This window comes from Drosophila willistoni, chromosome 3R (assembly GCF_018902025.1).
Source record: "Drosophila willistoni isolate 14030-0811.24 chromosome 3R, UCI_dwil_1.1, whole genome shotgun sequence".
Lineage (NCBI taxonomy): Eukaryota > Metazoa > Arthropoda > Insecta > Diptera > Drosophilidae > Drosophila > Drosophila willistoni.
This window is the reverse complement of record NC_061086.1, coordinates 2,521,312-2,546,915: the sequence shown is the minus strand read 5'-3', so window position 1 is coordinate 2,546,915 and position 25,604 is coordinate 2,521,312. Positions and strand designations below refer to the sequence as shown.

At 40.3% G+C, this 25,604-nt stretch overlaps 4 protein-coding genes and 1 pseudogene across 4 annotated transcripts; 3 read left to right on the top strand and 2 right to left on the bottom strand.

Moving 5' to 3' along the window:
• The first annotated feature begins 423 nt into the window (after nucleotides 1-423).
• LOC6650370 (major heat shock 70 kDa protein Ab-like) lies at nucleotides 424-2,739 on the top strand. The gene has a single exon (XM_047009293.1). The coding sequence runs from the start codon at nucleotides 633-635 to the stop codon at nucleotides 2,559-2,561; it is 1,929 nt and encodes a 642-aa protein (XP_046865249.1). The 5' UTR covers nucleotides 424-632; the 3' UTR covers nucleotides 2,562-2,739.
• Nucleotides 2,740-3,166: 427 nt separating this feature from the next.
• On the top strand, nucleotides 3,167-5,614 carry LOC6650369 (annotated as a pseudogene).
• A 1,566-nt stretch (nucleotides 5,615-7,180) lies between these two features.
• Nucleotides 7,181-9,698, bottom strand: LOC6650368 (kanadaptin). Its single transcript, XM_002072646.3, has 4 exons — nucleotides 9,486-9,698; nucleotides 8,441-9,421; nucleotides 8,179-8,373; nucleotides 7,181-8,117 (listed from the first exon to the last, which is right to left on the bottom strand). Exons 1-4 carry the CDS (start codon nucleotides 9,633-9,635, stop codon nucleotides 7,395-7,397), a joined length of 2,049 nt encoding a protein of 682 aa, XP_002072682.1. The 5' UTR covers nucleotides 9,636-9,698; the 3' UTR covers nucleotides 7,181-7,394.
• A 5,046-nt stretch (nucleotides 9,699-14,744) lies between these two features.
• LOC6650367 (DNA polymerase theta) lies at nucleotides 14,745-23,271 on the top strand. Its single transcript, XM_002072645.4, has 7 exons — nucleotides 14,745-16,353; nucleotides 16,414-16,787; nucleotides 16,843-17,420; nucleotides 18,789-21,489; nucleotides 21,547-21,754; nucleotides 21,808-22,722; nucleotides 22,782-23,271. Exons 1-7 carry the CDS (start codon nucleotides 14,757-14,759, stop codon nucleotides 23,090-23,092), a joined length of 6,684 nt encoding a protein of 2,227 aa, XP_002072681.2. The 5' UTR covers nucleotides 14,745-14,756; the 3' UTR covers nucleotides 23,093-23,271.
• LOC6650666 (rhodanese domain-containing protein CG4456) lies at nucleotides 23,172-23,763 on the bottom strand. Its single transcript, XM_002072644.4, has 3 exons — nucleotides 23,544-23,763; nucleotides 23,303-23,462; nucleotides 23,172-23,229 (listed from the first exon to the last, which is right to left on the bottom strand). The coding sequence occupies exons 1-3, from the start codon at nucleotides 23,662-23,664 to the stop codon at nucleotides 23,175-23,177; spliced, it is 336 nt and encodes a 111-aa protein (XP_002072680.1). The 5' UTR covers nucleotides 23,665-23,763; the 3' UTR covers nucleotides 23,172-23,174.
• Nucleotides 23,764-25,604: the final 1,841 nt, after the last annotated feature.

The following is a 25,604-nucleotide window of genomic DNA, read 5'->3' as shown; positions in this document are numbered from 1 at the left end:
CCCACTATCCACAGTCGGTCAACGACTCAAAGCTTGTTAACGCTATCTACAGGTTTAATTCACGTGAGTTCAGATTAGCAGAAAAGATTGTTTAGTTTAAAGCCACTAAAGACCAATAATAGTCTTTATTAAAAAAAAAAAAAAAAAACCAAGGCACTATGGAATCTTCTAGAGCCGAGTTCTAATGTTACCTTGCAATGATTGTTGAGGTAGGTAGCGAAAAAAAGAGAAAACGAGAACTTAACGAAATTTCCACCCTCTGCAGTATTGTGCGCCAAATATGTCTTCTCCCGCTTACACTCACAGCTATCTGTCGATTGTTCGAGAGAGTTCGCGAAGAGAACGTCTCGAAGTTTCCGAAAGAGAGCGGCCAGGTATAAATAGGGCCGGCAATTTCTCTTCGCAGCAATTCAATTCAAGCAAGCGAAGTGATAACATCACAGAAACAAGCAAAAGCAAAACAAGCGACTAGCTGAATAAGCTAAACAACTGAAAAACATTAAACGTTAAAAGTGAACAACTAAAACTGTTTAAACAAACTCAAAAGTCAACAGATTAATTTACAAATTCAAGCAAAGAAGAATCATTCAAGAAGTAAATTATTCAAGTAAAAGAACAATAAAAACAAAAGAATGCCTGCAATTGGAATAGATTTGGGTACCACGTTCTCCTGTGTGGGTGTCTATCAACATGGAAAGGTGGAGATTATAGCCAATGACCAGGGCAACCGGACGACGCCCAGTTATGTGGCATTCACCGACTCGGAGCGCCTGATAGGGAATGCCGCTAAGAACCAGGTGGCCATGAATCCAAGAAACACAGTATTCGATGCTAAACGTTTGATAGGCCGCAAGTACGACGATCCCAAGATAGCCGAGGACATCAAGCACTGGCCATTCAAGGTGGTCAGCGATGGAGGCAAGCCAAAGTTGGGAGTTGAGTTTAAAGGCGAGCCGAAGCGTTTCGCGCCCGAGGAGATTAGTTCGATGGTGCTGGCCAAGATGAAGGAGACAGCTGAGGCTTACTTGGGCCAGAGCATCACAGATGCAGTCATCACAGTGCCAGCCTACTTCAACGACTCCCAGAGGCAGGCCACCAAAGATGCGGGCCATATTGCAGGTCTTAATGTGCTGAGAATCATAAATGAGCCAACGGCGGCGGCTTTGGCCTATGGCCTGGACAAGAATCTCAAGGGAGAGCGAAATGTGTTGATATTCGACTTGGGAGGCGGTACTTTTGATGTATCCATTCTTACTATTGATGAAGGATCTCTGTTTGAGGTTCGCGCCACTGCCGGCGACACACATCTTGGCGGAGAGGACTTTGACAACCGACTAGTCACACATTTGGCAGATGAATTCAAGCGGAAGTATAAAAAGGACCTGCGCTCAAATCCACGGGCACTGCGGCGCCTTCGCACAGCGGCTGAGCGTGCCAAGCGCACCCTGTCATCCAGCACAGAAGCCACCATTGAGGTGGATGCATTGTTCGAAGGACAAGACTTCTACACTAAAATAAGTCGTGCCCGATTTGAGGAGCTGTGTGCCGACCTCTTCCGCAACACCCTACAGCCTGTGGAGAAGGCTCTGAATGATGCCAAGATGGACAAGGGACAAATCCATGACATTGTACTTGTGGGCGGCTCCACCCGGATTCCCAAGGTGCAGAGCCTGCTCCAACAGTTCTTCAACGGAAAGAGTCTGAACCTCTCGATCAACCCAGACGAAGCTGTGGCATATGGAGCTGCTGTCCAAGCTGCTATTCTCAGTGGCGACCAGAGCGGCAAGATCCAGGACGTTCTTCTGGTGGATGTGGCACCACTCTCACTTGGCATAGAGACTGCTGGCGGAGTTATGACCAAATTGATCGAACGCAATTGCCGGATCCCCTGCAAGCAAACCAAAACGTTCTCCACCTATGCCGACAATCAGCCTGGAGTTTCTATTCAGGTGTACGAGGGCGAACGAGTGATGACCAAGGACAACAATGCCCTGGGAACCTTCGATCTGTCTGGAATTCCTCCGGCACCTAGAGGAGTTCCCCAAATAGAAGTCACATTCGACATGGATGCCAACGGAATACTCAATGTCACCGCTAAGGAGATGAGCACGGGCAAAGCCAAGAATATCACAATCAAGAACGACAAGGGACGCCTGTCGCAAGCTGATATCGACCGAATGGTGAGCGATGCGGAGCGTTATGCTGATGAGGACGAGAAACAGCGCCTACGGATCTCTTCCCGTAACAGCTTGGAATCTTACGTCTTTAACGTGAAACAGGCTGTGGAGCAGGCCAGTGCCGACAAACTCAGCGTAACAGACAAGACCTCCGTGATTGAAAAGTGTGACGAGACCATTAAATGGCTGGATACGAACACCACAGCCGAAAAAGAAGAGTTCGACCACAAACTGGAGGAGCTCACCAAACACTGTTCCCCGATCATGACACGAATGCATCAGTCCGCCAGTCATCCGGCCGGAGCTGGATCTGGTGCCAACTGTGGTCAGCAGGCTGGCGGATTTGGTGGCTATTCTGGGCCCACTGCTGAGGAAGTCGACTAAGCCAAAGAGATTCTACAATCATAGATATATTTAGTGTTTGAGACTGAAAAGAGTTTTTGGTCGATTTGCCATTCCAAATTACTAGACTTAACATAGGCGAATAATAAATTATTATGTTGTTTTAAATTAGCAATGATTTTTCAAATAAACATTTTATTTAGTGTTAGAGCAAAAAATATTTATCACGCCTTTGAATATTCAATAAAAGAAATTGTGAAAGGGATTAATTTTCTTCACTAGGAAATACTTATCGGGATAAGCTTTCATTCGATTCAAGAGAGTTTAAAGTACGAGTACATATTTTGACTATATTATCTCTTGATGACCAACGTCATAAGACTACAATTGATAGTGAGATAGATTACGAGATTTCCGGAACATATAAAAGGGGAGTAGTTTAAATAAATTCCACATAACCGAAATTTTAGTTAAATAAAAGCGTCGATGTTATGGGAACTCTGTCTGTATTGATTTATATTTATGGCCTGGCCTTTGTGGGGGCCACGACTACAGTCGGAAAATACATGAACTTCAAGGAGCGACTGGATCTCCGCCGACTTGGTGTGGAATTCAGCCAATATATTGTACACAATAATATTACTAAAATGAGATGGGATATACCCAGCCAGCAAGATCTGCTGTGTCTTGCCGATATGGCCCAATGGACGAATGGCATTTCTTCTGGAAGTTATTGGGCACTGAAGAGTAAGTGGATTACCTGATAATCTATGATTGTACCATTCATTTTCTGTATCCGTGAATAGTGATCGATTCGTGGGGTTCCATTCCATCCGGTTACCTAGTTGGAAACGTTGTAGATTTGGGCAATTATGATGAGTGTGTGGGCATACGAAAGTTAATAAGCTCTAGTCACAACATCAAGGGGAAATACTGCTTCCTCGAATTACCCATTGCCCAGAGGTTTGGTGTGGACAATGAGATGCTCAAATATACCAACATGAAGATTGCTACATGTTTTCCTGCCTCATGCTCGGCAAAAACTATGGATAAGTTTCTTGGCCAAATGCTAAAACGTTACACAAACATGGAAGCAACTGGATTGGGCAGCGTAGACGAGTCTAGTTGTCGAATAGATGAGAGTAAAGCTTTCGATGGATTGACCATTTCTATTATGTATCTATGTGTATTTCTCCATCCCCATACGCCTTTTAAATTCCATTCCTTACAGTGTCCTTTTGTCAGTGTTTTGCGTTCTCATGGTATCGGCTACGCTCGCCGACTATTTCATTTTTACGGATAAGAGTGAGTAACATATGTATACGTAGATTAACTTATTGTTAGACTAAAAACTATACTTCTGGTCTGAAGACTTTCCATCGCTCGTAAAGGTGTTTTCGGCACGTTTCAACTCCCGGACACTTTTCTGTGTCGTCGACAGCAGCAAATCGTCTCCAAATGTGATCAATTGCTTAGAGGGAATCCGTTGCCTGTCGCTTGTTTGGGTTGTCTATGGCCACGAATATGTTTTTGCCGTGAAAAAACCAAATCTAAACCAGTCACAATTATTCTGGGTATGTTTTGCATGTTGGTTACCTAATCATGTTATTCTGTATTGGATCGTTTCACAGTGGTTCGAGTATACCTATTCTAGTTTCATTCTGCAAGGCACTTTTACGGTGGATACATTTTTCTTTCTCAGCGGTTTATTGCTGGTGCTGGTTACCCTGCGCTCCATGGAAAAGAGTGTATCATGTCTGACATTAAAATAAATGATCAGTTTCAACGGTTTTTGCATTTGCAGGAACAAGGGCAAACTAAATGTGCCCATGATGTATCTGTATCGTTATATCTGCCTCACACCCGTGCTTGCACTTGCGATACTCATGTATATGAAAATCTTGCCACTGCTGGGCAACGGGCCTACATCTTCCTTCTTCAACTATAGTGTTTGTGAACGGATTTGGTATAGAACTCTGTCGTATACGCAGAATTATGGAGTAACAGATATTGTGGGTGACGAATTGGGATACGGACGAACATTTGTTCTTCAGATTGTTGCTTTTACAGTGTCTGCCCCATACTTGGTATCTAGCCGTGGACATGCAATTGTATCTTCTTTCCCCCTTGTTCCTCATCGCCCTCTACAAGTGGGGTAGGAAGGCTGCAGGTGGGATTTTTGTTTTGATGCTGATGCTTTCGGCATGCCTCTTTGCCACCATGATGATTGGCAAATATTCCCTCCAGTTCAAATTGTAAGTCCATTAGAATCCATGTTTCGATCTCCTTTTTATTTGGCCTCCCATCCCTCTTTAAGGAATATGAATATCATGCTAGCTGCGGAGTCGATGAAGAAACTTTATTTGGCAACACACACGCATGCAGCTCCCTGGCTAATTGGTTTCCTTTTTGGCTATTTTCTCCATTCGAGTCGTGGCAAAAGCTTCCAGCTAAACCGTTTGGTCATCTGGCTAGCTTGGATACTTAGTCTGGGTATGATTTTCACATCACTCTTTAGCAAATATTCCACTGCGCAGTGGAGAGCTCCGGCAATGTCGACTCTCGAGGAATCTTTTTATTATACACTCACCCGCGTGGCTTGGCCTCTGGCTCTGTGCTGGATAGTTTTTGCCTGCCTACAGGGCTACGGAGGAATGGCTAACAGCTTTCTCTCGTCACCATTGTGGCAACCACTCTCACGGCTCTCCTACTCCGTCTATATCTGGCACATCTTCCTTCTGGAAGTTCACCACATGCTGTTACGTTCACATACATACTTTTCGGACTATCAAATGGTAAGCTGGATGCACATTCCTAAAAGAGATTTTTAACTAATTTACTGACAGATGTTGAATTTCTGGTCTGACTTTGGATTTACCCTGTTTATGTCCTATGTTATGTACATTGTGATTGAGGCACCTTTGGTTGGTGGATTGACCCTACTGCTGCCCAATCGTAGGTCCAGTGCTAGGGTAACGGTAACAAAGACCCAAGAAAATGTCAATGAACTTCCATTAGACTTGAACAAGTCAAGGGAAACATCTGCTACCGAACAAAATAATCCTACTTCAAAAGAATTGCCCCCGCAGATCTGATGACCAAGTCAATTATGGCTTCTAATCTATGTTAAAATAAGTACTTTGATTTTTTTTTGTAAGTGCACAATACAATATATTGCCTATATCATGCTGTCTGGCGAAATCGATACTGGGGATCAATGAAAAGCTCTTCAGTTTTTGATAGGTTGGCTATCAACGGAAGCTAAATCTCGAAAGCGTAATCCATTCGTGATAGTTGTTACTGGCAAATCAGCCTTATGTTGCCGTATGTACAAATTCAATTTCCGGCATAATCTTAATAGTAAACTAGAGGATTGGATTAAGATCGATCGAACGAAAGTTATGATAACTTCTCTAAATTGATTGTGACTGATCTTGTCAAGGGTCAGAAAATGCAAAATTGATTTTAATAATTTAAAAAGGGGAGTCTATCAAGCTCAAGCAAAATAAAATGTTTTTACTGCATAGTCACATTTACTACCCTCATAAGATAAAATTTTATAAAAAGAAAGGTAATAAACCTTTACGCGAGGGGATACCAAAAAGATAATCTCAAGTGATTATCACTTATATTAATTTCCATTGACACACGTATATATATCATTGAAGTTCAGCAGCATTTCGAGTGGCTCGTTTTGTGAATTGCGGAGATTGTTTCTACCCCAAACCACGCTTGATTTCAATCTGAACTCCAATTAGGCAAGGAACCATAATGATTTAAAAACATGATTAAATAGCACAGTACAACAAAATCGCCTTTTTTCGATATTGCATGAGTAAATGAATAACATGGATAGAGGAAAGAAATACATATATAGTACGATCTTATTCCTCTAAATTTTTTTTTTTTAATTTTGATGTCACATTACAACTATTATTGCTGCATAGAAAAGTATAGATTGTTATCCGTCAAATGAGATTTTTGGACTAAATTTTGCAAACAAAATGCCTAAGCTACATGTATGTACATATAAGATTTTACTTATTTTTTCTTCCACAACAATTTTCCAAATATGGGCCATTTAAACTTTTAGATCTGGGGCATACTTTTACATATACGTACACGTATGTATAAATTTTGTCAAAAAATATGGAATCTAGTTAAGTTATAAAGTCATAAGAGTGTACTACCACATTACACTTTTTGCTTTACAAAAATAAATGACATTGAGTAACTGGAACCACCGAAAAAAAAAAATTTTTAAGCAACTCCAGTCGACACTTTTAGTCAACTTCCTTTTCGCCGTCGCTCAGCTTTCAAGTTTTAATCTAAATTTGATCCACCAGATTTTCCATAACATTTTTAAGAATAAAATACAGATGAGTTGGTTTAAAACTTAGCACTTGCTTCCTGAAATTTGTCGTAAGTACTTAATTTAGAAGGAAATGTTTCTTCTTTAACTATTAAACGTATAATTATGTTACGTTTTGTCAAAATCGGGTAACCAAAAATCCCAAAACAGGAAATATTCATAATTCCACACACAGGTTTAAAAACGTCTTATAGTAGCAATTTTTTATATTTCAGTAATAATATGAAGCATGAATAAAAGAAGGCATTTGCCTACCAACAAATCAAATCAAATTTGTATATGTACTTTCAATTGTTTAATTAATTGTGCACTCATCTTAAAAAATGTCGAAGACTGCAAATTCAACTTGCAATGCTTCAAAATAATGAAAGTCAAAGATTCGACACAAATATTTGTTAAACACAACTACAAATTAGAATGAATTTAAATTGATTAAACATGTTCGAATACAGTATGCTTAAATATACTTAATTCTATTTAAATACGACAAGATTAATGCTCGATTAGTAGCCAAATTTCTCATTTAAATGTGTTATGCCATCCCCGCTTTGGTCAGCTGGTGGTACCCATTTGGCATATTTTGCGCTATCCTCATGTTCTGCCAGCTCGTTAATATCCATGTCCACATCGAGACGTGGTTTGTTGCGCTCTCGATGTCTTGGACGTGGCTTTTTCTGGGATACAGCATCCTCGACAGTTTCAGCAATCACTTCGGATGTTTTAGATTCTTGGAAAGCTTTAGTTTCAGCGGGAGTAGAATATTGGATAGCTTCAGTTTCAGTGGGAGTATTTTCATTACCAGTAAGAAGTCCAGCCAAAACTTCTTCTGTGAAGGAAGGGATCTCCAATTGCGATTCGTTTGCATTAGAAGCCTCAAGACTCTCTTCATTCTTATTTGTTGATGTTGGCGGTGTAGCATCTGGTTTTGTTTCCACCTTGACTGTTTCTTCTTCTTCCTCCTCCTGTTCGACTTCCTCTTCATCCGAAGCGAATGCCTTCAAGTGGGAAGTGACTTGTGTGCTTGGCGTGGCTTTAACCACTTTAAATTTGCTAAACTGATTCCGTTTGCCAATCATAGGTAGTTGCTTTTTAGCGACGCTTTCCTCTTGGGTGGATGGTATGCTCTCCTTTGCACTAGTTGATGAATAGGGTAGAGCCGTTGGTTTCGCAATTTTGATCAGCCGCTCGATCTTTTGTTGCTCGACTTTGATGCGTTGTAGATCCAACTGAGAAAATAAACTTGATAATTTTTAATCGGTTGTGGGGTTTTTTCTTCAGTTCAATTACCCTTAGTTTTTTTATTTCCGTCTTGTCGACCTGCTCTACATCCTCGGTCAGAGTGTCCATAAAATTATCTAAATCATCGCTGGCCCGTTGCTGTTTAAGAGTGAGTTCCTTCTGACGCTTTTCTCTTAACTGATATGCTGCGATCTCCATGTTGATTTTTTCCATTTCTAAGTGGAGTTCACATTCCTGTTTGAGCTGCAAAACGAGAGGAAAAACCACATTAGTCTATTGGATTATTCGATAATGGATACTAGTCTCATACCAAATCGTCATAGGTCAGAGTTTCACACATGACTGTGTTCGCTTTACGTTGCTTTTTGCGTGCTACATCACCTGTGCGATCCCAAAATTCGTCCTCATCATCAGAGTCTCCAGCCTTGACCAGCTTACGCTTTTGTGACTCCTGATTAGCCTGACGCAATACGCCATGCCTGTCTAGAGTCCGACAGGCGTCCAAGGCGCACTGCACCACACAATCCTTTTTACGCCCCTTGTGAGTTACCTCTACAACGATAGGCCTCCCATTTGAGTCATCTATAGGCAACTCAACACGGCATACGAATGAACCCTGCGACAGTTCATCGCACTTGTACTCTAGGTGCAGGCCCTCGCGCTCAAAGAATCCCCGCAGTGTGCGCTTGGGGTCGTCGAAAAAAAGATCTTCATTGTTGGTAGAAGCATAGGGATTATGCGTGAGATCGGTTTCCTCGTCGGCATCATCGCCCATACCCCAGGAAACGCCTTCGTTACGTTCGCGTTCCTCTGCTTCCACGGCTTGACGTTTTTTCTCTGCAATACTTGCAGCTGCTTGCTGTTCACGTTGCTCCCGCAGTTCTGTAACGGTCAGCTCTGATTCTGGCTCTTCGTCCTCGCTGGGACCCTGTAGAATGTAAGCCCGTGTACTGCCGCCCAACTTAAGCATGTGACCCACTCGCATGCGTATGAAAACTTTCGACGGCACCCGTTGTTTGTTGAGAAATGTACCGTGTGTGCTTCCCAAGTCATAAATGTACCAGCCTTCGGGCTGCGTCGGCTTAGCGTCCTCCTCCAGAGTCTCATCTGTTGTGGATTTCGGTTTGTACTGAAGCACAGCATGGTACCGGGAAATTGTGGGATGAGCAGCCGCCACATCGTTCTCTGGGAGTCTACCAAATGTCCAGACGGCCTGGTTCCGTAGTTTTACCTCATCGATAATTTGACCTGACTTGAGCACCTCGAACTTGTAATTGTGTTCGGCATCTGGCTAAAATATTTAATGTATAATTGAACCAAAACTCCTACGCTTCTTATACGTTTAATAAACCTACCAAATTTGGCTGTGACCATTTGGGAACTTTGTAGGGGCACGCAACAGGAGGAGAGATCTTCGTTATGGTCAATTCTGTATCGCTCTTTGGCTTTTCCACCACGACGGGCTTCAGCTTAGGCAGCGGAGCGGGCACTTTGAACTCGTCCATGTTGCGATACAAAAAAAAACAATTTGTGTGTTTAAAGTAAACAATTGCAACAGCTGACTCGGAATCTTAACTCAGTGTTGCATGCTGATAAGATATCGTACTAACGCGTAGTGACTAACCAGAGTAAAAAAATAGGGGCTTACTGACAACCAGTGTTGCCGTACTTAACTCTTCTCTCGTTATTTTTGGCTTTTTGGTAAATATTTACTTACGTTACTCGGGCCTAAAACGCGCTTAAACTACATAAATTTAGTATCAAACGAAAGAGAAAAATTCCACGAGCACGACCTCAGGTGCGCCTTGGCGATTTATTATGTAGTTTTTGTGTAATTAACAAAAGAAAATTTCATTTTTTAGCGGGATTAAAGCTAAAATAGTGTGGCCAAATGTTAGGACAATGTTGGAAAGCCCGCCAAATGGCGTTGCCAGATATCAAATTTTCTGGTTAAAAATTGGCGCCATATTTAAATTTTTGCGGCAAATTCAAATATATTGTTGATAAAAAAATGTTTATTATTACGAAATACAATTGGCAAAAATTTATTCATATAATAATGTGATAATAATAAGTGTTATACTTCAGTGCAATTGGGTTAATTTAACGGGCAATGACGTAAAGTTAAAGGTTAAAGATGTTTACCTACATATGTATTTACCTAAATGGAATATTAAATTAAAATAAGAAAAAATAGGGAATAGAAGACAAGCCACGAAAGAATTGACAAATCGTTAAGTCCTTTAATCACTATAAGAATTTATGAAAAGTGAACTTCTGGTGTTTAATAATTTGAACGCGTTATTATCAAACCTTCTTGTGTCGGAATGACAGCCATTAAAATTTAAATTAATTAAAACTTCTTTCAAATGTTATTTATTTTGATATCAATTAATTTAAACCCAAGGATTTAATATTTACTATTTCGGAAAATTGAAATTGAAATAATTAAATTTATAATTAATTTGTTTCTAGCATCCTAGCACTGCAACGATAAAACTTTTTTATGAATGTGTTAGTTAGGCTAAAAATAAGATTATTTGCCTTCATTTAAAATAGAGCAAATTGATAGCATTTCAAATTTAAAGATTTAACAACATATATATTGATTTTTATGAATACTTGAGTATTAATTTACTTAATACTACTACTAATGATTACTGCTGTTTTTATAACTGTGACCTACTATTTTTGCTGCTATTTCTTTTGTTAGTGTCTTTTGGGACCTTTTTAAAGAAAATTGTTTAAAAACGGAAACAATTATTAAGATTATGTTAGTTTATTGAATTGAGAACCAAGAAAAATAAATTTTTTTTTCTGTCTGCTGCAAGGCCTCCAAAGTTATCTAAAGAAAATAGAAATGCTGATGGCGGAAAGGATTACTCGATGCAGTAAATAATTAAAGTGTAAGCATGGATGTAGTTCTGATCCTGATCAGGCTCAGAATTTAGATATTAAAAAAAATGTGAAGTCATTTAAGTTTTGTATACCCAAGATCCAAAATTTCTTATAGGTTTTCACTATAGGTAGTGACTGCATTTCCAAATTTTCTATGGAAGTAACTAGACTTAGCTGAAAGTACATTCTTATTAACATGTCTAAGTAATCTGAAACTCTGATAGAGTCTACCTGTAAGAATGACCAAAAGTGCCCAGGCAACTGAATTTTCGACTTTATTTTCATAATTATTTCAATTCATTGCCTCTTTTGAATATTTGGCGGTTAAAGAATTTTAGCTTTGGGTACTATACAAAGAAATAGAATCCCAAACAACAATGCACTTGATAGTATTACTTTAATGAAACATCCACGGGGTATGTCTGTTGAGTATGTCGCAGATTTCGACGTTGCTTGCTTTTCCCATTACATTGTACTTTGAATTGCTCTCTCTCGTAGCATATAACTTTAAGAATTTACTGTAGGTACCATGAGAACTTGAATGCGACGAACGCAAATAAATGTACAGACGGAATAACGTCGACTAATCTTTTCGGGAAAATTGTGTGGCAAGGGAAGTTATTAGGCATCGAATCTCCTAACAAGGAAACAATTAAGTAACTGGCGAGAAATTGACCAACAGTGGGATACTTCCCAAGGACAAAGTTTGTCGATTAAACAAAGCCTAAAAAGAATATGTTGAGATTGACCGTCCCTTTCCGGGTGCACAATACAATAGGTATATGGAAGGCGTTGATTTAATCGACAGCGTAACTGGAAGATACAAAATTTTACCAAGAAGTGGTAGGATCGTATTTTTCACCATCTACTAGAATTGGTTGTCAGCAATGCCAGGTTTTTATATAAACGCGTTCGCAAGGATGTATTACACATTAAACTTTGTGGTTCTTCCGACTTTCGGCTAAATATTATCGATATTGAGATACTAAAGAAGCTTGAAAACTAATCAAATGGTGCGGCAGGATGTAGTTGGACATTTGCCTATCTGGGCAGAAGCGCGAAAAGGGTACAAGTACCCAAACTGCACAGGATTTTCACAAGTAATGTGCGATAAATAAATAAAACCATTGTTTTTAAAACGTTCATCTAAATTAAACATAATTCAACTATAAATTTATGTTAAATAGTTTAAAAACATCCACATGAAGAAAAAACCAGGGGGCCGGTGCTAACTTCGACCGCGTCAAAGTTTGTATACCCTTGCAATTTTTTTGGTAACTCTTTCCTTACCTATAGCCATCAAAGTGGAAAAACGTTTAAGCTAAAAAGGCTAATATTTCCGAAAGAACGGCCTACATAGGAAATAACGAAGATATTGATCAAATTCACTGTTTTCCACCGATCGTTCCTATGGGAGCTATATGATATAGTTACCCGATCCTTATCAAATTTGGCACAGTCATTAATAGAGATATTAAACTTACAAATATTTAACTTGAAAGCAATCGCGTCAAAAGTAACGAAGTTATTACAAAAGTCACTGTTTTCGAAAGATCGTTCCTATGGGAGCTATATGATTCGAGTGACCATTCGATCTTGATCAAATTTGGCATAGTCGTTTATATGTATAATTAACTAACCAATATTAAATTACACGACAATAGCTCAGAAAATAACGAAGTTATTAAGAAAAGTCACTGTTCGTGACTTTGCCATTTGTATGGGAGCTATATGATAGTGGTCCGGTCCGTCTGAATCCGAGATATACAACGCAGTATATACAAGCCTACATGCAAAATTTCAGCTCTGTAGCTCTTTCGGTCTAGGAGGAGTTTGCGTTGATCCAGACGGACGGACGGACGGACATGGCTATTTGAACTCGTCTCGTCATGCTGATCAAGAATATATATACTTTACATGGTCGGAGATGCTTCCTTCTATGCGTTGCACACTTCTGACCAAAATTAATATACCCTTTTTGCAAGGGTATAATAAACATTTTGAAATAAAGTTTGCTTTATGTCATGTGTATTTTTTTAAATCGAATTATGGACAATGTTAATTTGAGAGGTGCTTCTAACTAATTCGCTTATGCTGATTCCAAATATGAACTCGGTTTTGGCAAAAGTTACTATAGAAAGTAAAGGAATTTTTTTTGTTCCTTTTTAACAGATTTTAGAATATCTTGAATGCGAGAATTTTGGAATATCGTGAAAGAGATTACACAAAATTAAAAAAACAAAAGTTCTTTGAATGCCTATACCTTACTTTTGGTATAGACGATTCTGTACGCATCGGTATTGACGTTGACATCGGAAATTAAGATCCTTGATCAATATCGCTGGTTTATCACAGGAGGTACAATTTACTGTCCTTCAAAGTGCTCTATGAGCAAACAAAAATTCATACAATTCATCATCCGTCATTTTGATGATTTTCATTTTTAATTTTATTTTGAAATTAACTCTTTTTTATACCCTTGCAGAGGGTATTATAAAATTGGTCAGATGTTTGTAACGCACAGAAGGAGACGTTTCCGACCCCATAAAGTATATATATTCTTGATCAGCATGACAAGCTGAGTTGATATAGCCATGTCCGTCTGTCTGTCTGTCCGTCCGTCTGTGCGTATGCGTTTTACTCAGCCGTCTTAAGAGCTATCGGTCTGAAATTTTGTTTCGGGGTTTTTTATTACTCGGGAAAAATAAAGTATGAAATTCATAAGAATCGGACCACTATATCATATAGCTCTAGAAGAACTAGAAGAAACATTTTCATAAAAATCGGAGTATGCTATGAAATTTACATATGTGATAATATTGGATATAAAACCCCAGATCCCAAAATTTGAATGTGATCGGATAAATATAACACAAGTTACAGTCAATATAATAATAATCCCAGCTCTGCCGGCAGCGCTGCTTGCTGTCTACTACGTCTTTCGTCATCAACAGAGTACATACATACATGCATACACACACAGACGCAACGCTACATGAACTGTATGTGTATGCGTGCGTTGCTTTGCTTTGGGAATAAGGGAAGAAGAAGAACAAATTGTAAAATAGAGAGTAAAATTGTTTTGTTTGTATATTGATGAATTGAGTTGCAGAAAACAAATTTTGAACATGTAAAATTATTACTACCAAGGACTGCAAGGGTATATAAACTTCGGCATAGCCGATGTTAGCTTCTTTGATATTTGTTCTAAATATTTTAAGACCTAATTTTAAGACTAATTTTAATCAGTATTTTAAGTCTTATTTTTAATTTTATTTTGAAATTGACTCTTTTTTGTTGTTAATATTTTAAGATCTAATTTTAATCAGTATTTTAAGTCTTATTTTTAAGGAACATTTTTCATATTTCTTTCGCAGAACTGGGTTATGGGAAAATAAAATGATATTAACAATACGTTTTAAATTGACCGCCAAAAATTGCTATATTGCTGTTCAAAATACGCGTCAAAAAACAAGACAGTCTGGCAGCGCCAAAACTAGAATAACTGCGTGACACAACACTAAAATGCAATTTAGCGGATTTTTTAGCCGATGAAAAATTTTCCAACACTGAAATCTCGAGTAGCTTAAGTAAATATTTACCCAAATGGCAACACTATTGCGGATGCGGCCCGCAATATTTGTTTTCATTCTTTTTTTAATCGTTTGTTCATAATTTTATTAATAGTTTTTACATTATAATTTTAACTAGAATATTTAAATTTATCAATGGCCTTTTCCCAGTCTTTTGATTTTGGAGAGAGCACTATGATGCAGCTGGAAAACGATCTAAAATCCACGAATGTGAAGGGACATATTAAGCCGATGGAGTCAAAATATGTTCAGAACCAGCCAAAAAATTCTAATGCCAGCTGCGACAACTACTCCGAGTTCTTTAAGGATTCTTTTCCGTATATGGAGCAACTGTGCAAGCCAACGACGCCCATTGAGTATCAGTTTATGACGCGCGTTTCCCAAATGGAGGCTGCTCTGAACTCGCCTGCCTTTGAAAGTTGCGGCAGTCCTTCCGCCTTTGAAGCTCAAATTTGTACGGAAGATGTCTTCGGCACAGATGGATCTCACGAGGATTCCAAGACCAAGGGCAAACTTCAGTTAGACGAAAGCAGTTTTCTGTGCCCAGCGCTTGATGAGCAGGCGTCACAGCAACTCCAGGAGGATCTTATGCGCAGTCGCAGTGTACTGGTTAATCAGGAAGTGGAGTATCGCCAGGCATCGAACACATCACCCAGACTGAGCCAAAATCTAAGCAAAATGTCGCCCAATCAGCAACGTGTGTCCCCCACATCCTCAACCGGCTCGAGTGCTTCAGATGCCAATGAAGCATTGGACGTGGAATCGCTCAGATCCATATCCGCATGGAATCTACCGCACAGCGTGCTCAGCGAGTACAAAAAGAAGGGAGTCGTCCAGATGTTTGACTGGCAGGTGGAGTGTCTGAGCAAGCCGCAAGTACTCTTTGAACACCGTAATCTGGTCTATTCAGCTCCCACTTCTGCCGGCAAAACCCTGGTGAGCGAAATCTTGCTGCTAAAAACGGTGCTAGAACGGAGCAAGAAAGTATTAGTTATCCTGCCATTTATCTCAGTGGTGCGGGAAAAGATGTTGTACCTGCAAGATCTTCTCACACCCTCAGGATACCGGGTTGAAGGTTTTTTTGGTGGTTACACGCCTCCAGGTGGTTTTGACGCTCTCAATGTAGCTATCTGCACCATCGAGAAGGCGAATGCCATAGTGAACAAGTTGCTGGAGCAGGGCAAACTAGATGTGATCGGCACCGTAGTCGTGGATGAAATACATCTCATCTCCGACCCGGGCCGGGGCTATATTCTTGAACTATTGCTGGCAAAGATTTTGTATATGTCGCGGAAGCATGCCTTGCAAATCCAAGTCATCACAATGTCGGCCACTTTGGCCAATGTCGAATTGCTGCAGAGCTGGCTGAATGCAGAACTCTATATAACCAATTATCGGCCAGTGGCTCTTCAGGAGATGATTAAGGTAGGCACTCAGATCTATGATAATAACTTGCGAGTCCTGAGAGATATCACGCAAAAGTCAGCGGTGCCTATGCTGGGTAATGACTGTGACCATGTGGCACAATTGTGTATCGAAACGCTGCTCGAGGGCTGCTCCGTTATAGTCTTTTGCCCATCGAAGGATTGGTGCGAGAATCTAGCTGTCCAGCTGGCAACAGCAATTCACACTCTGATTAAGTCGGGCTCCGAAGTGGGTCAAAACCTACGCACGCATCTGAACCCGGCTTCCATTGAAGAGGTTAAACAACAGTTAAGGGATATCCCTACAGGTGGGTAAACAACATGATTTTGGCTATGCTTTGATTGCTCATCCAAAAAATGTTTTGCAGGTCTAGACGCAGTCATGTCCAAGGCAATCACCTATGCTTGTGCTTTCCATCATGCTGGTCTGACGACAGAGGAACGAGACATTGTCGAAGCGAGTTTTAAGGGCGGAGCTATTAAAGTTCTTGTGGCCACCAGCACATTAAGTTCCGGTGTCAATCTACCGGCTCGTCGTGTACTCATCCGTTCCCCGCTTTTCGGGGGCAAGCAAATGAGCTCGCTAACTTATCGCCAAATGATTGGCAGAGCCGGTCGCACGGGAAGGGACACTCTCGGAGAATCGATACTCATCTGCAATGAGAGTAATGCCCGGATTGGCAAAGATTTGGTCACCGCACAACTTAAGCCGATCACCTCGTGTCTGGAGATGGATGGCAGTGTAGGTATACCCACAGAAGCATCTGTTTTGAACTAAAGATCTGTTTGAATTTTAGACCCACTTGAAGCGTGCCTTGTTGGAAGTCATATCCTCGGGCGTGGCCAGCACCAAGGAGAATATAAATGATTTTGTCAATTGCACTCTGCTGAGTGCCCAAAAAAAGTTGGCCACACCCCCCACTACCACAGAAAAGGATGAAGAAGAGGGCGATGGGGAAAAGTGGACGGATTACATTAGTGATGCGCTAGATTTTCTGATGGAGTACGAGTTCGTAAGACTACAAACAGACGAGGAAGCGGAAACATCAAACTATGTGGCCACCCGTTTGGGAGCCGCTTGCCTGGCCTCTTCTATGCCTCCCACTGATGGCCTGATTCTCTTTGCAGAGTTGCAAAAGTCTCGTCGCTGTTTCGTCTTGGAATCAGAACTTCACGCTGTTTATCTAGTAACACCTTACTCTGTGTGCTACCAGTTGCAGGATCTTGATTGGCTGCTCTACCTGGACATGTGGGAGAAACTGAGCCCTGCCATGAAGAAGGTGGGTGAATTAATTGGCGTCAAAGAGGCGTTCCTGGTGCGAGCGATGCGAGGTCAAACCAAGTTAGACTACAAGCAAATGCAGATACACAAGCGGTACGCATTACATATTCTTTATACCATGCATCCATATGGTGAAATGTTATACTAAAGTAACCGAACTGTATGTAACAGGCAGACTCCGTGAAGTACATATAATAAGCATTATGCGCCGACTCCCGCCGTCCGAAAACTAAAAGAGGAAATCCAAATTTGTTTTATAGGCACATTGACTATTATTGATCTTCAAGATCGGGGGACTATTTTATAGAGCTCACATAAACGATAGATAGGTCGAAAACTGTGACTTTTATCATTAACTTCGTTAGTTTTTTAACATATGTATGTCAGTAGAACATACCTGTTAATGACTGTGTCAAATTTGATCAAAATGGGAAAACTGTATTAAATAGATGCGAAACAAACAGACCATAAAATGGCAGCCTAAGATTGTAAGCCCTTTTTTCACGGAAATTTTACTACTTATTAAAGAGTAACAAAAAATCGTGCAATTTGGGCGAAGTTAACCATCTGGTTGGGATGTGCTGAATCAGAATGCGTTGGCAACTTGTTCAGTTTTCTCCGGTTTAGAAGATTTTCTAACTTAAAGCAAAATGTAGGATTTTGAGTCAGTCAAATTTTGTTCTTACAAATGAAATGTCTTTATTTTTTACTGAGTTCGTTGTTATCCATACCTTAACTCCTATAAAGTAAAATTAGGGCGAAAATACTCAGAACTCAATTGCTAAACTGTCTATTCTCTGAAGGAGTCAAAATCATACTTTGGAATAGTGTTCTTCCCTTTTCGTCTGCCACAAAAGGTTTGATGTTTATGTGTGAAGTGTTAATTAATTATTTTTGATTTATTTTTGTAGTATATTATTAAAATCAGACCAAGGAGATAGCCTAAGCTATGCAGCATTTCAACAGCATTTTAATTAAATTAAAAGGGCTGCTAGGAGGTTCCTAGGACGCACTGGTGTTAAACGTTCCAAGACTTCCACTACGGCTAAAAAAAACTTTTTATTGTCCAAATTTTACTACTTTTATATCTCAGAATTATTGTAATGTGTCGTCGTTTCAACAAATCTTGCAAGTCGCGGATTGTATGATCTTCGAATCCTTTATCAGTAAATGAACAGATGCTATTTTATCACGTAGCTCACACTGTTTTGATTTCCTTTTCAGTAGCGAATATTTGGAGTGCAAAATTAGCAATTCCAGGAAAGCCATTTAAAAATTTACTTTAACCAAAATGGTTATGTTCAATCGTTTAAGGTTAAGGTTAAAAGAGAGAGAGGTAGCAAATTTACAATCGTGGAAAAGAAGTCGTGTCAAGCGAGGCCAGATGTAGTTCTTTCACTTGGTGCATGGTATACCGAAGTCGACGCGATGACATACTTACTTCACTTTATTACATTTTAGGTTTTATACAGCGTTGGCGCTACAGGAATTGGTAAACGAGACGCCCATTAATGTGGTGGCCCACAAGTTTAAATGCCAGAGAGGCATGTTACAGGGCCTGCAACAGATGGCCTCCACATTCGCGGGCATTGTTACCGCCTTCTGCAACTCGTTGCAGTGGTCGACTCTGGCCCTGGTCGTATCTCAATTCAAGGATCGTTTGTTCTTTGGCATCCATCGAGACCTAATTGATCTGATGCGCCTTCCGGACTTGACGCACAAGCGAGCTCGTGCACTACACGACGCCGGCTTCACCAATTTGTTGGAATTGGCCGGCGCCGATGTTCTGCTTCTTGAGAAGGCTTTGTTCAATTCTCATAGCTTCGATACGGCCAAGCAGCTGGAGAATGAGAATGCCCAGGAAGCAGCTAAACGTAATATGGCCAGAAATGTCTTTATAACAGGTCATGCGGGCATGTCAGTGGCAGAGGCAGCCAAATTGCTCATCCAAGAGGCTCGACAATTCGTTCAGTATGAAATCGGAGTGGGAAATATCAAGTGGACGCAGACAGAGGAGGCCACTACTACGACAGATTTGCACATGTCAGTAGAGGACACGCACCACAACAAAATAAACCCCTCAATACCCAAACGCAAGATGTCGGAGGGATTAGATTCATCACCAAATGAGCCGTCGCCCTTTAAGATGCTTAAGCTGGATAAAGTTGTCGACAAAGCCAAGGAAAATTATTTAACGAGCGCTGCCAAGGATACGGTCACAAGACCAACGGAAGTTAAAGCATGTAAGACTTCAGAATCTTCAAGACAATTTTCCGTACTCAAAACTCAAAATCCACCTACGCAAAGTTCCCTCAAATTGAATGGCACGGAATCGTCTTTGCTTAAGACCCCAAATTCTGTACCTAATTCCGCTTTTAAGCCATCATCTATTGATGTCAGTTGCATGCGTGATCCTGGTACCAAAAGGGCGAAATGTAGCACGGAAAAGCCCGAAGTTCCAGCAGATGACCCCAAGAGAAATACTCCTGTCTCCAAGCAATCGACATATACTACCATTCCAACAGTTACCAATAAAGCGTCGCGATTTAGGACCCAAAACCCAACAATTCAATCAAATCCTCTGAAACCTGTTACTTCAGCATTTGTAAAAGATCCACAGAAACCTGCAGCTTATAGTTCTGCCACAGGAAATACAAGAGATATACACCCTTTCTCCACGACAGACAATCCTGTGGTACCAAATCCAACCACTTCCCATAACTTTGATATGGAACAACCAACAACAAGCCGTGCAGCTAGCAAAGAGCTTCTAAGAAGGGAAATTGCGGAACGTCGTCGTTTGGCTTTGTTGAAAATCAACAAGAAGCGTGCTGAAATGGAGAATGTTGGTCAGACATTGCCTGTGGAGACACAGGGCATCAAGATGCTAAAAGTAGCTCCAAACAATACGAAAAACACAACAACTGAGGAGATTCAAGATCAAGTCTCTACAAATATATCTTCTGCAATCAGCACGAACAAAGTAGAACCCCCAGTCGGTCTTAGTAAAGAGTTAAAATCCGGTACGGAAACACAGGGGATCAAGATGCCAGAAGTAGCTCCAATTATAACACCAAACAAAACGAGGGTTCCAGTCCAAGTCTCCACAAATAAATCTTCTGCAATCAGCACGAACAAAGCACAAACCCAAGTGGGTCGCAGTAAAGTGAATTTTCCCACGCCACCCAGTTCAATGCCAAGACGTAGCCCACGTAATCATGAACCACCGAGGAGTAGAGTTCCTGCAGAGGAGGATCTATTTATGGCCGATGATTCCTTTATGCTCAGCTCTGCTGTGACTGCTGCTATATCAGCAGCCGAAAGCAAATTCACTCTGCCAACTGCCAGTTCGGAGACAGACGAAATCCCAAGCTCACAGCCAAAGGAGTCGTCAGAGTTGGCTAGTGCCAATGGACAGACGCCTTATGCCTCGCGTATAATGCGCTCTTATCAGCTGCGATCTCAACGCGTGCAAAGTCCTCAGCCAAGTCCGAATGTCTGCGAACCTGACACGATTTCTACTGAGAGTGTTGCCTCCTCCATGGAACTCTCTGAGATGTCTTCGTCTGAGAGTTCTTTGATTCAGAATCCATTGCAATTAAACGCATCACATATTCTGAGTGCTTCCAAGGACGATGATGTGGCCTCCAGCTTTAACTCTATTGACATTGTCGACATCTGTGGGAGTCGAAGGCTATTTCAGGCAGCATTCAAGATGCTGCACGACGCTCCACGTTGTGGGATGAGTGTTGGACTTCAAATGCAGGCTGGCAAAAGGAAACCTCTGATTGGAGCAAATCTATTAATCAACCAAGTGGCGGCGCAACAAGAGGCAGCAGCCACTTCCGATGTGCTGTTCGAAGTGGATGACAATAGATTTATAGCATGCTTATCGTTTTGCCTAGCCGACAATGTGGCCTACTACATGAACATGCAGCAGGAGGGCAAGAAAGAAGCTGTCGGCACTCAGTTAAAGGTGGAGGAGCTGGTCAAACTGTTGACTCGCCCCGAACTGACGCTTATAATGCACGATGGCAAGGAGCAGCTAAAGATCCTACGGCATGCAATGCCACAGCTAGTGAGGATCGCCATTAAACTGGAGGATCCCAAAGTGGCCAATTGGTTATTGCAGCCCGATAAGGTGCTCAGCTTCCACAACATGGTAAATGAAGAATAATATTGTAGTATTTCTTCTAAAACTAATCCCAATTGCTTTCAGTGCCAGCAATTCGCACCTGAATGCAAGGGTTTGACCGATCTCTGTGGGAGTGGACGAGGCTACAGTAGCTACGGTCTAGATGCCAGCAATGCTATTTTGCCCAAGATTAGAGCATCAGTAGAAGCCTGTGTGTCCATGCATATACTCCACGGTCAGATTGAGAATCTTGAGAGGATTGGCACTGGGCAACTGCTCAAGTTTTTCCGAGGTCAGAGGCTGAATGAATCCCGATAACTTGTAATAAACCATGTTTGCTTCTAGATCTCGAAATGCCCATTCAGTTGTCGCTCTGCAACATGGAGTTCACTGGCTTTCCGGCCAAGCAAGAATCCTTGCAGGGTCTCTCTCAGCAAATGCTGAGCACCATGAAGAAATTGGAAGCCAAGATCTACGAGTTGCATGGCTCACGTTTTAATCTGGGCTCCTCCCAGGCCGTGGCCAAGGTTTTGGGACTGCACCGCAAGGCTAGTGGCAAGGTCAGCACATCCCGGCAGATTCTTGAGAAACTGGACTCGCCCATTTCTCAGCTGATAGTCGGCTATCGAAAACTGAGCACTGTATTAGCAAAGAATGTCCAGCCATTGCTCAAATGTTGCCAGGACAATCGCGTCTATGGGCAGAGCCTTTCCTATACAGCCACTGGACGCATATCCATGTCAGAGCCAAATCTACAAAATGTTGCCAAAGATTTTGAGATCAATTTGGATTCGGATAAGGTCAACATCTCCTGTCGTTCAGCGTTTCTGCCCATGGACTTTAAACGTTGCCTGATTTCGGCAGATTTTTGCCAATTGGAAATGCGAATCCTAGCCCACTTGTCGCAGGATCCAGCCCTCCTGGAGGTGATGAATTCACCACGGGATCTGTTCACAGCTATTGCCGCCCGATGGAATCATATGAACGAATCTGAAGTATCGGAGAACTTGCGCAACGGCACCAAACAGATATGCTATGGAATCGTCTATGGCATGGGCATGCGCAGCCTTGCCGAGTCATTGAAATGCACGGAGAATGAAGCGCAAACGGTTTCGGAACAGTTCCATCAAACATATGCTGGAATATCAGCCTATATCCAGAAAGTAGTCAAGTTTGCTCGCAACAATGGCTACGTGGAGACCATAACTGGACGAAGACGGTATCTGGAACACATCAATAGCGGAGAACTGCAAATAAAAAGTCAGTATCTTGAAAAAAATTCGCTTCAATGTCCATTAAAACAAATTTTTTGCCCACAGATCAGGCCGAACGCCAGGCCATTAACTCGACCATTCAGGGTTCAGCTGCAGATATTGCCAAAAGTGCCATTCTGCGCATGGAGAAGCATTTGCTTCGATACCGCGAACGCCTGGGGATAACTGAGAACTCTGTGAATTTAGTTTTACATCTTCACGATGAACTGATCTTCGAGGTGCCCATAGATAAGGCCAAAAAAATAGCCAAAGTTTTAAGTCTCACCATGGAAAGCTGCGTCAAACTGAGTGTACCACTCAAGGTGAAACTGAAGATTGGTCGCAGCTGGGGTGCATTGAAGGAAGTAGGAATATAGGCAATTTGTAATTTTTTTCTTTAATAGGTTTTAAATCAAATTTTTAGCACAGAATTTTTGAATTTTATTAAAATGTAAAAATTTATTGACTTTGCTTCGCTTGCCATTCCGTCCAGGAGCCGGCATAAGATTTGGCGCTGCAATTTAGATTGTTAAATAAATATACATTGCGAAATACACACGCACATATATAAAAAAAAAAAGACTTACTTGTGAAAGCCCAAAGTACGAGCCAAATTGGCAGCACGAGCAGCACGTCCGCCGGCTTTGCACGAAAAGATCAGGACGGCATCGATTGGCGGCTTTGGACGTCCATAGGATTTCTCGAAATCAGCCTCGGGCAGGTTGAGGGCCTTTTCCAAATTGGGAACTGTCGAAAAGAAATAAAATGAGCCAATCGCAACAGCTTAATCCCCTGGGTTTAGGAGTCGGGGAGCTGCTGATGACTTACGCGGAATGTTAATGCTGGCCGGCAGCGTTCCCGTTTCATTCAACTCCGACTGGTTTCGCACATCGAAGAGGTATTGATCTGGATGATTGGGAATATCCTTGACGTCGTCGTAGGTAGCCATCGCCGAAAAATAAAATACAAATCGAAAATGCTTATTTTCTTAAAAGTACGCCGATAAATGAAATGTTGACCTGCCAGCGATATCAACGGCTAAACTTAGGGCGGGTGACTTAAAAAAGTTATCGTCTTTCAAAGCATAGGGATAGCCAAGCGAGGAAATAATCGTAAAGTACGCATCGGAATTTTAAAATGCTATTAAGAAGGGTGTAAAGTGGTCGCATTATGGTCGATGAATAAGATGTGGCTTGAGGCGGCCTGTAAAGGAAACTGGCGAATATATTAATTTAAGTTAGCCATCTCAATTGGCGCAGGGTGAAGTCCAACCAAATTAACTAATTTTTCATAGTCTTAGCTCAGTCAATTATCAAATCTGTTCACTAAAATTCTGCTTTCATTCACTTCCACTCATTTACTTGTGCACCGACTTACTTGTTGGGATTGTGGTTCACTTAATCATTTGTTCATTTTGTGCAAGTCCATATACAAATACTATATTAATCAAAGGATTCAATCATTGGAGATAAAAAATTGGATAGAAAATCTTGCCTATAGATAAGATTTAGCAAAACTTAATTTAAACCTGGCTAATAAAAATGATTTTTATCTGCCTATAGGTTTTCAACAAATATTAATTTTTTTTACTATTTTACGTTTATTTAAAGTTTGAATTTAATTCAAGATTATTTTCAGTTTCCTAATTCGATTTCAATTAGTTTTGACACATGGATTATATATTAATTTTATGAGACTCCAAGTGCAAATCACAGTTGGTAAAGACTGCTAAAATTATTGACTTTTCTTTACGCTAGGAAAATATGCAGTTCGGATCCGCTTAAAACTCGATAACTATCTTTTCAAGTAGAGTAATTTCTTTAAGTAGAGTGGGGAAATGTGTGAGAGGAAAAAAGATTGGATAATATGGTCATGACCAAGTAAATTTCGGGAATAATCACTGAAGGTGGTGATAGCGGTTGTCTATGTTACAACAGAAAGAGCATGTGGCAGATTGGGTTAGGTAATATCGGTTGATTGATATAGAAGCTGAGAAGCTGGTAAAATATTGTTTTTGGGGGAATAAATATTTATACCTAAAATATTATATTTAATATTTGGTGTAGGAAAATCTACTTTATATTGGAGCTACAATTTTATTCGATTTGAAGTAACTCAATTGCAAACAAATAATAAAGTGTCACTAACAATGTGTTATCTTGTCACATAGCCATGCAAATTGGGTAATATGATGATAAAGAAGACACCAAAGAAAGGTTTTTATGTGGCTAAGGCGGGAAAAAGCGGAACTCCATCGAAATAAAGATGTATTTTATGTTTCATCCATTGATTGAGGGAATCAGTCTAACAATAAGATAATTTCAACTGTATGTCAGCGATTTCCTACAGTATAAAATTTCAAATGATAAATTTGCAATTAATACAATAATAATACATTCTTGATTCTTTAGAACATTGAAAATTCGACGATTATGAACTAATCAGGGATTGCCCATTTTAACATACTTTAGGGTTCCCTGGTAATAATTCCAGCAGTTCTAGAAAAACAAATCGATGAATCACATTCAAATTTTTCATTTTATTTTTATACACAATTCAATTTCACAAATAATCAAGAATTTACTAAATAATTTATAATATTAATCAAAGCAAAGGCAATAGAGTTCGAATTAGAAAACATAAACAAAAACAGATTTCATTCATTGCACAATTTAAAGAAAAAAAAAATAAATAACTGCCAGGTTCTTTCCGCACTCTTGCATTGTTTTGTAGTGTATTATATACATACATATAAATATATATATTATATATATATATATATATAAATAGATATAAAAATATGTATAATTCATATCATCATTTCATTTATCATTTATATATATATATATATATATATATATATATATATATATATATATATATATAAAT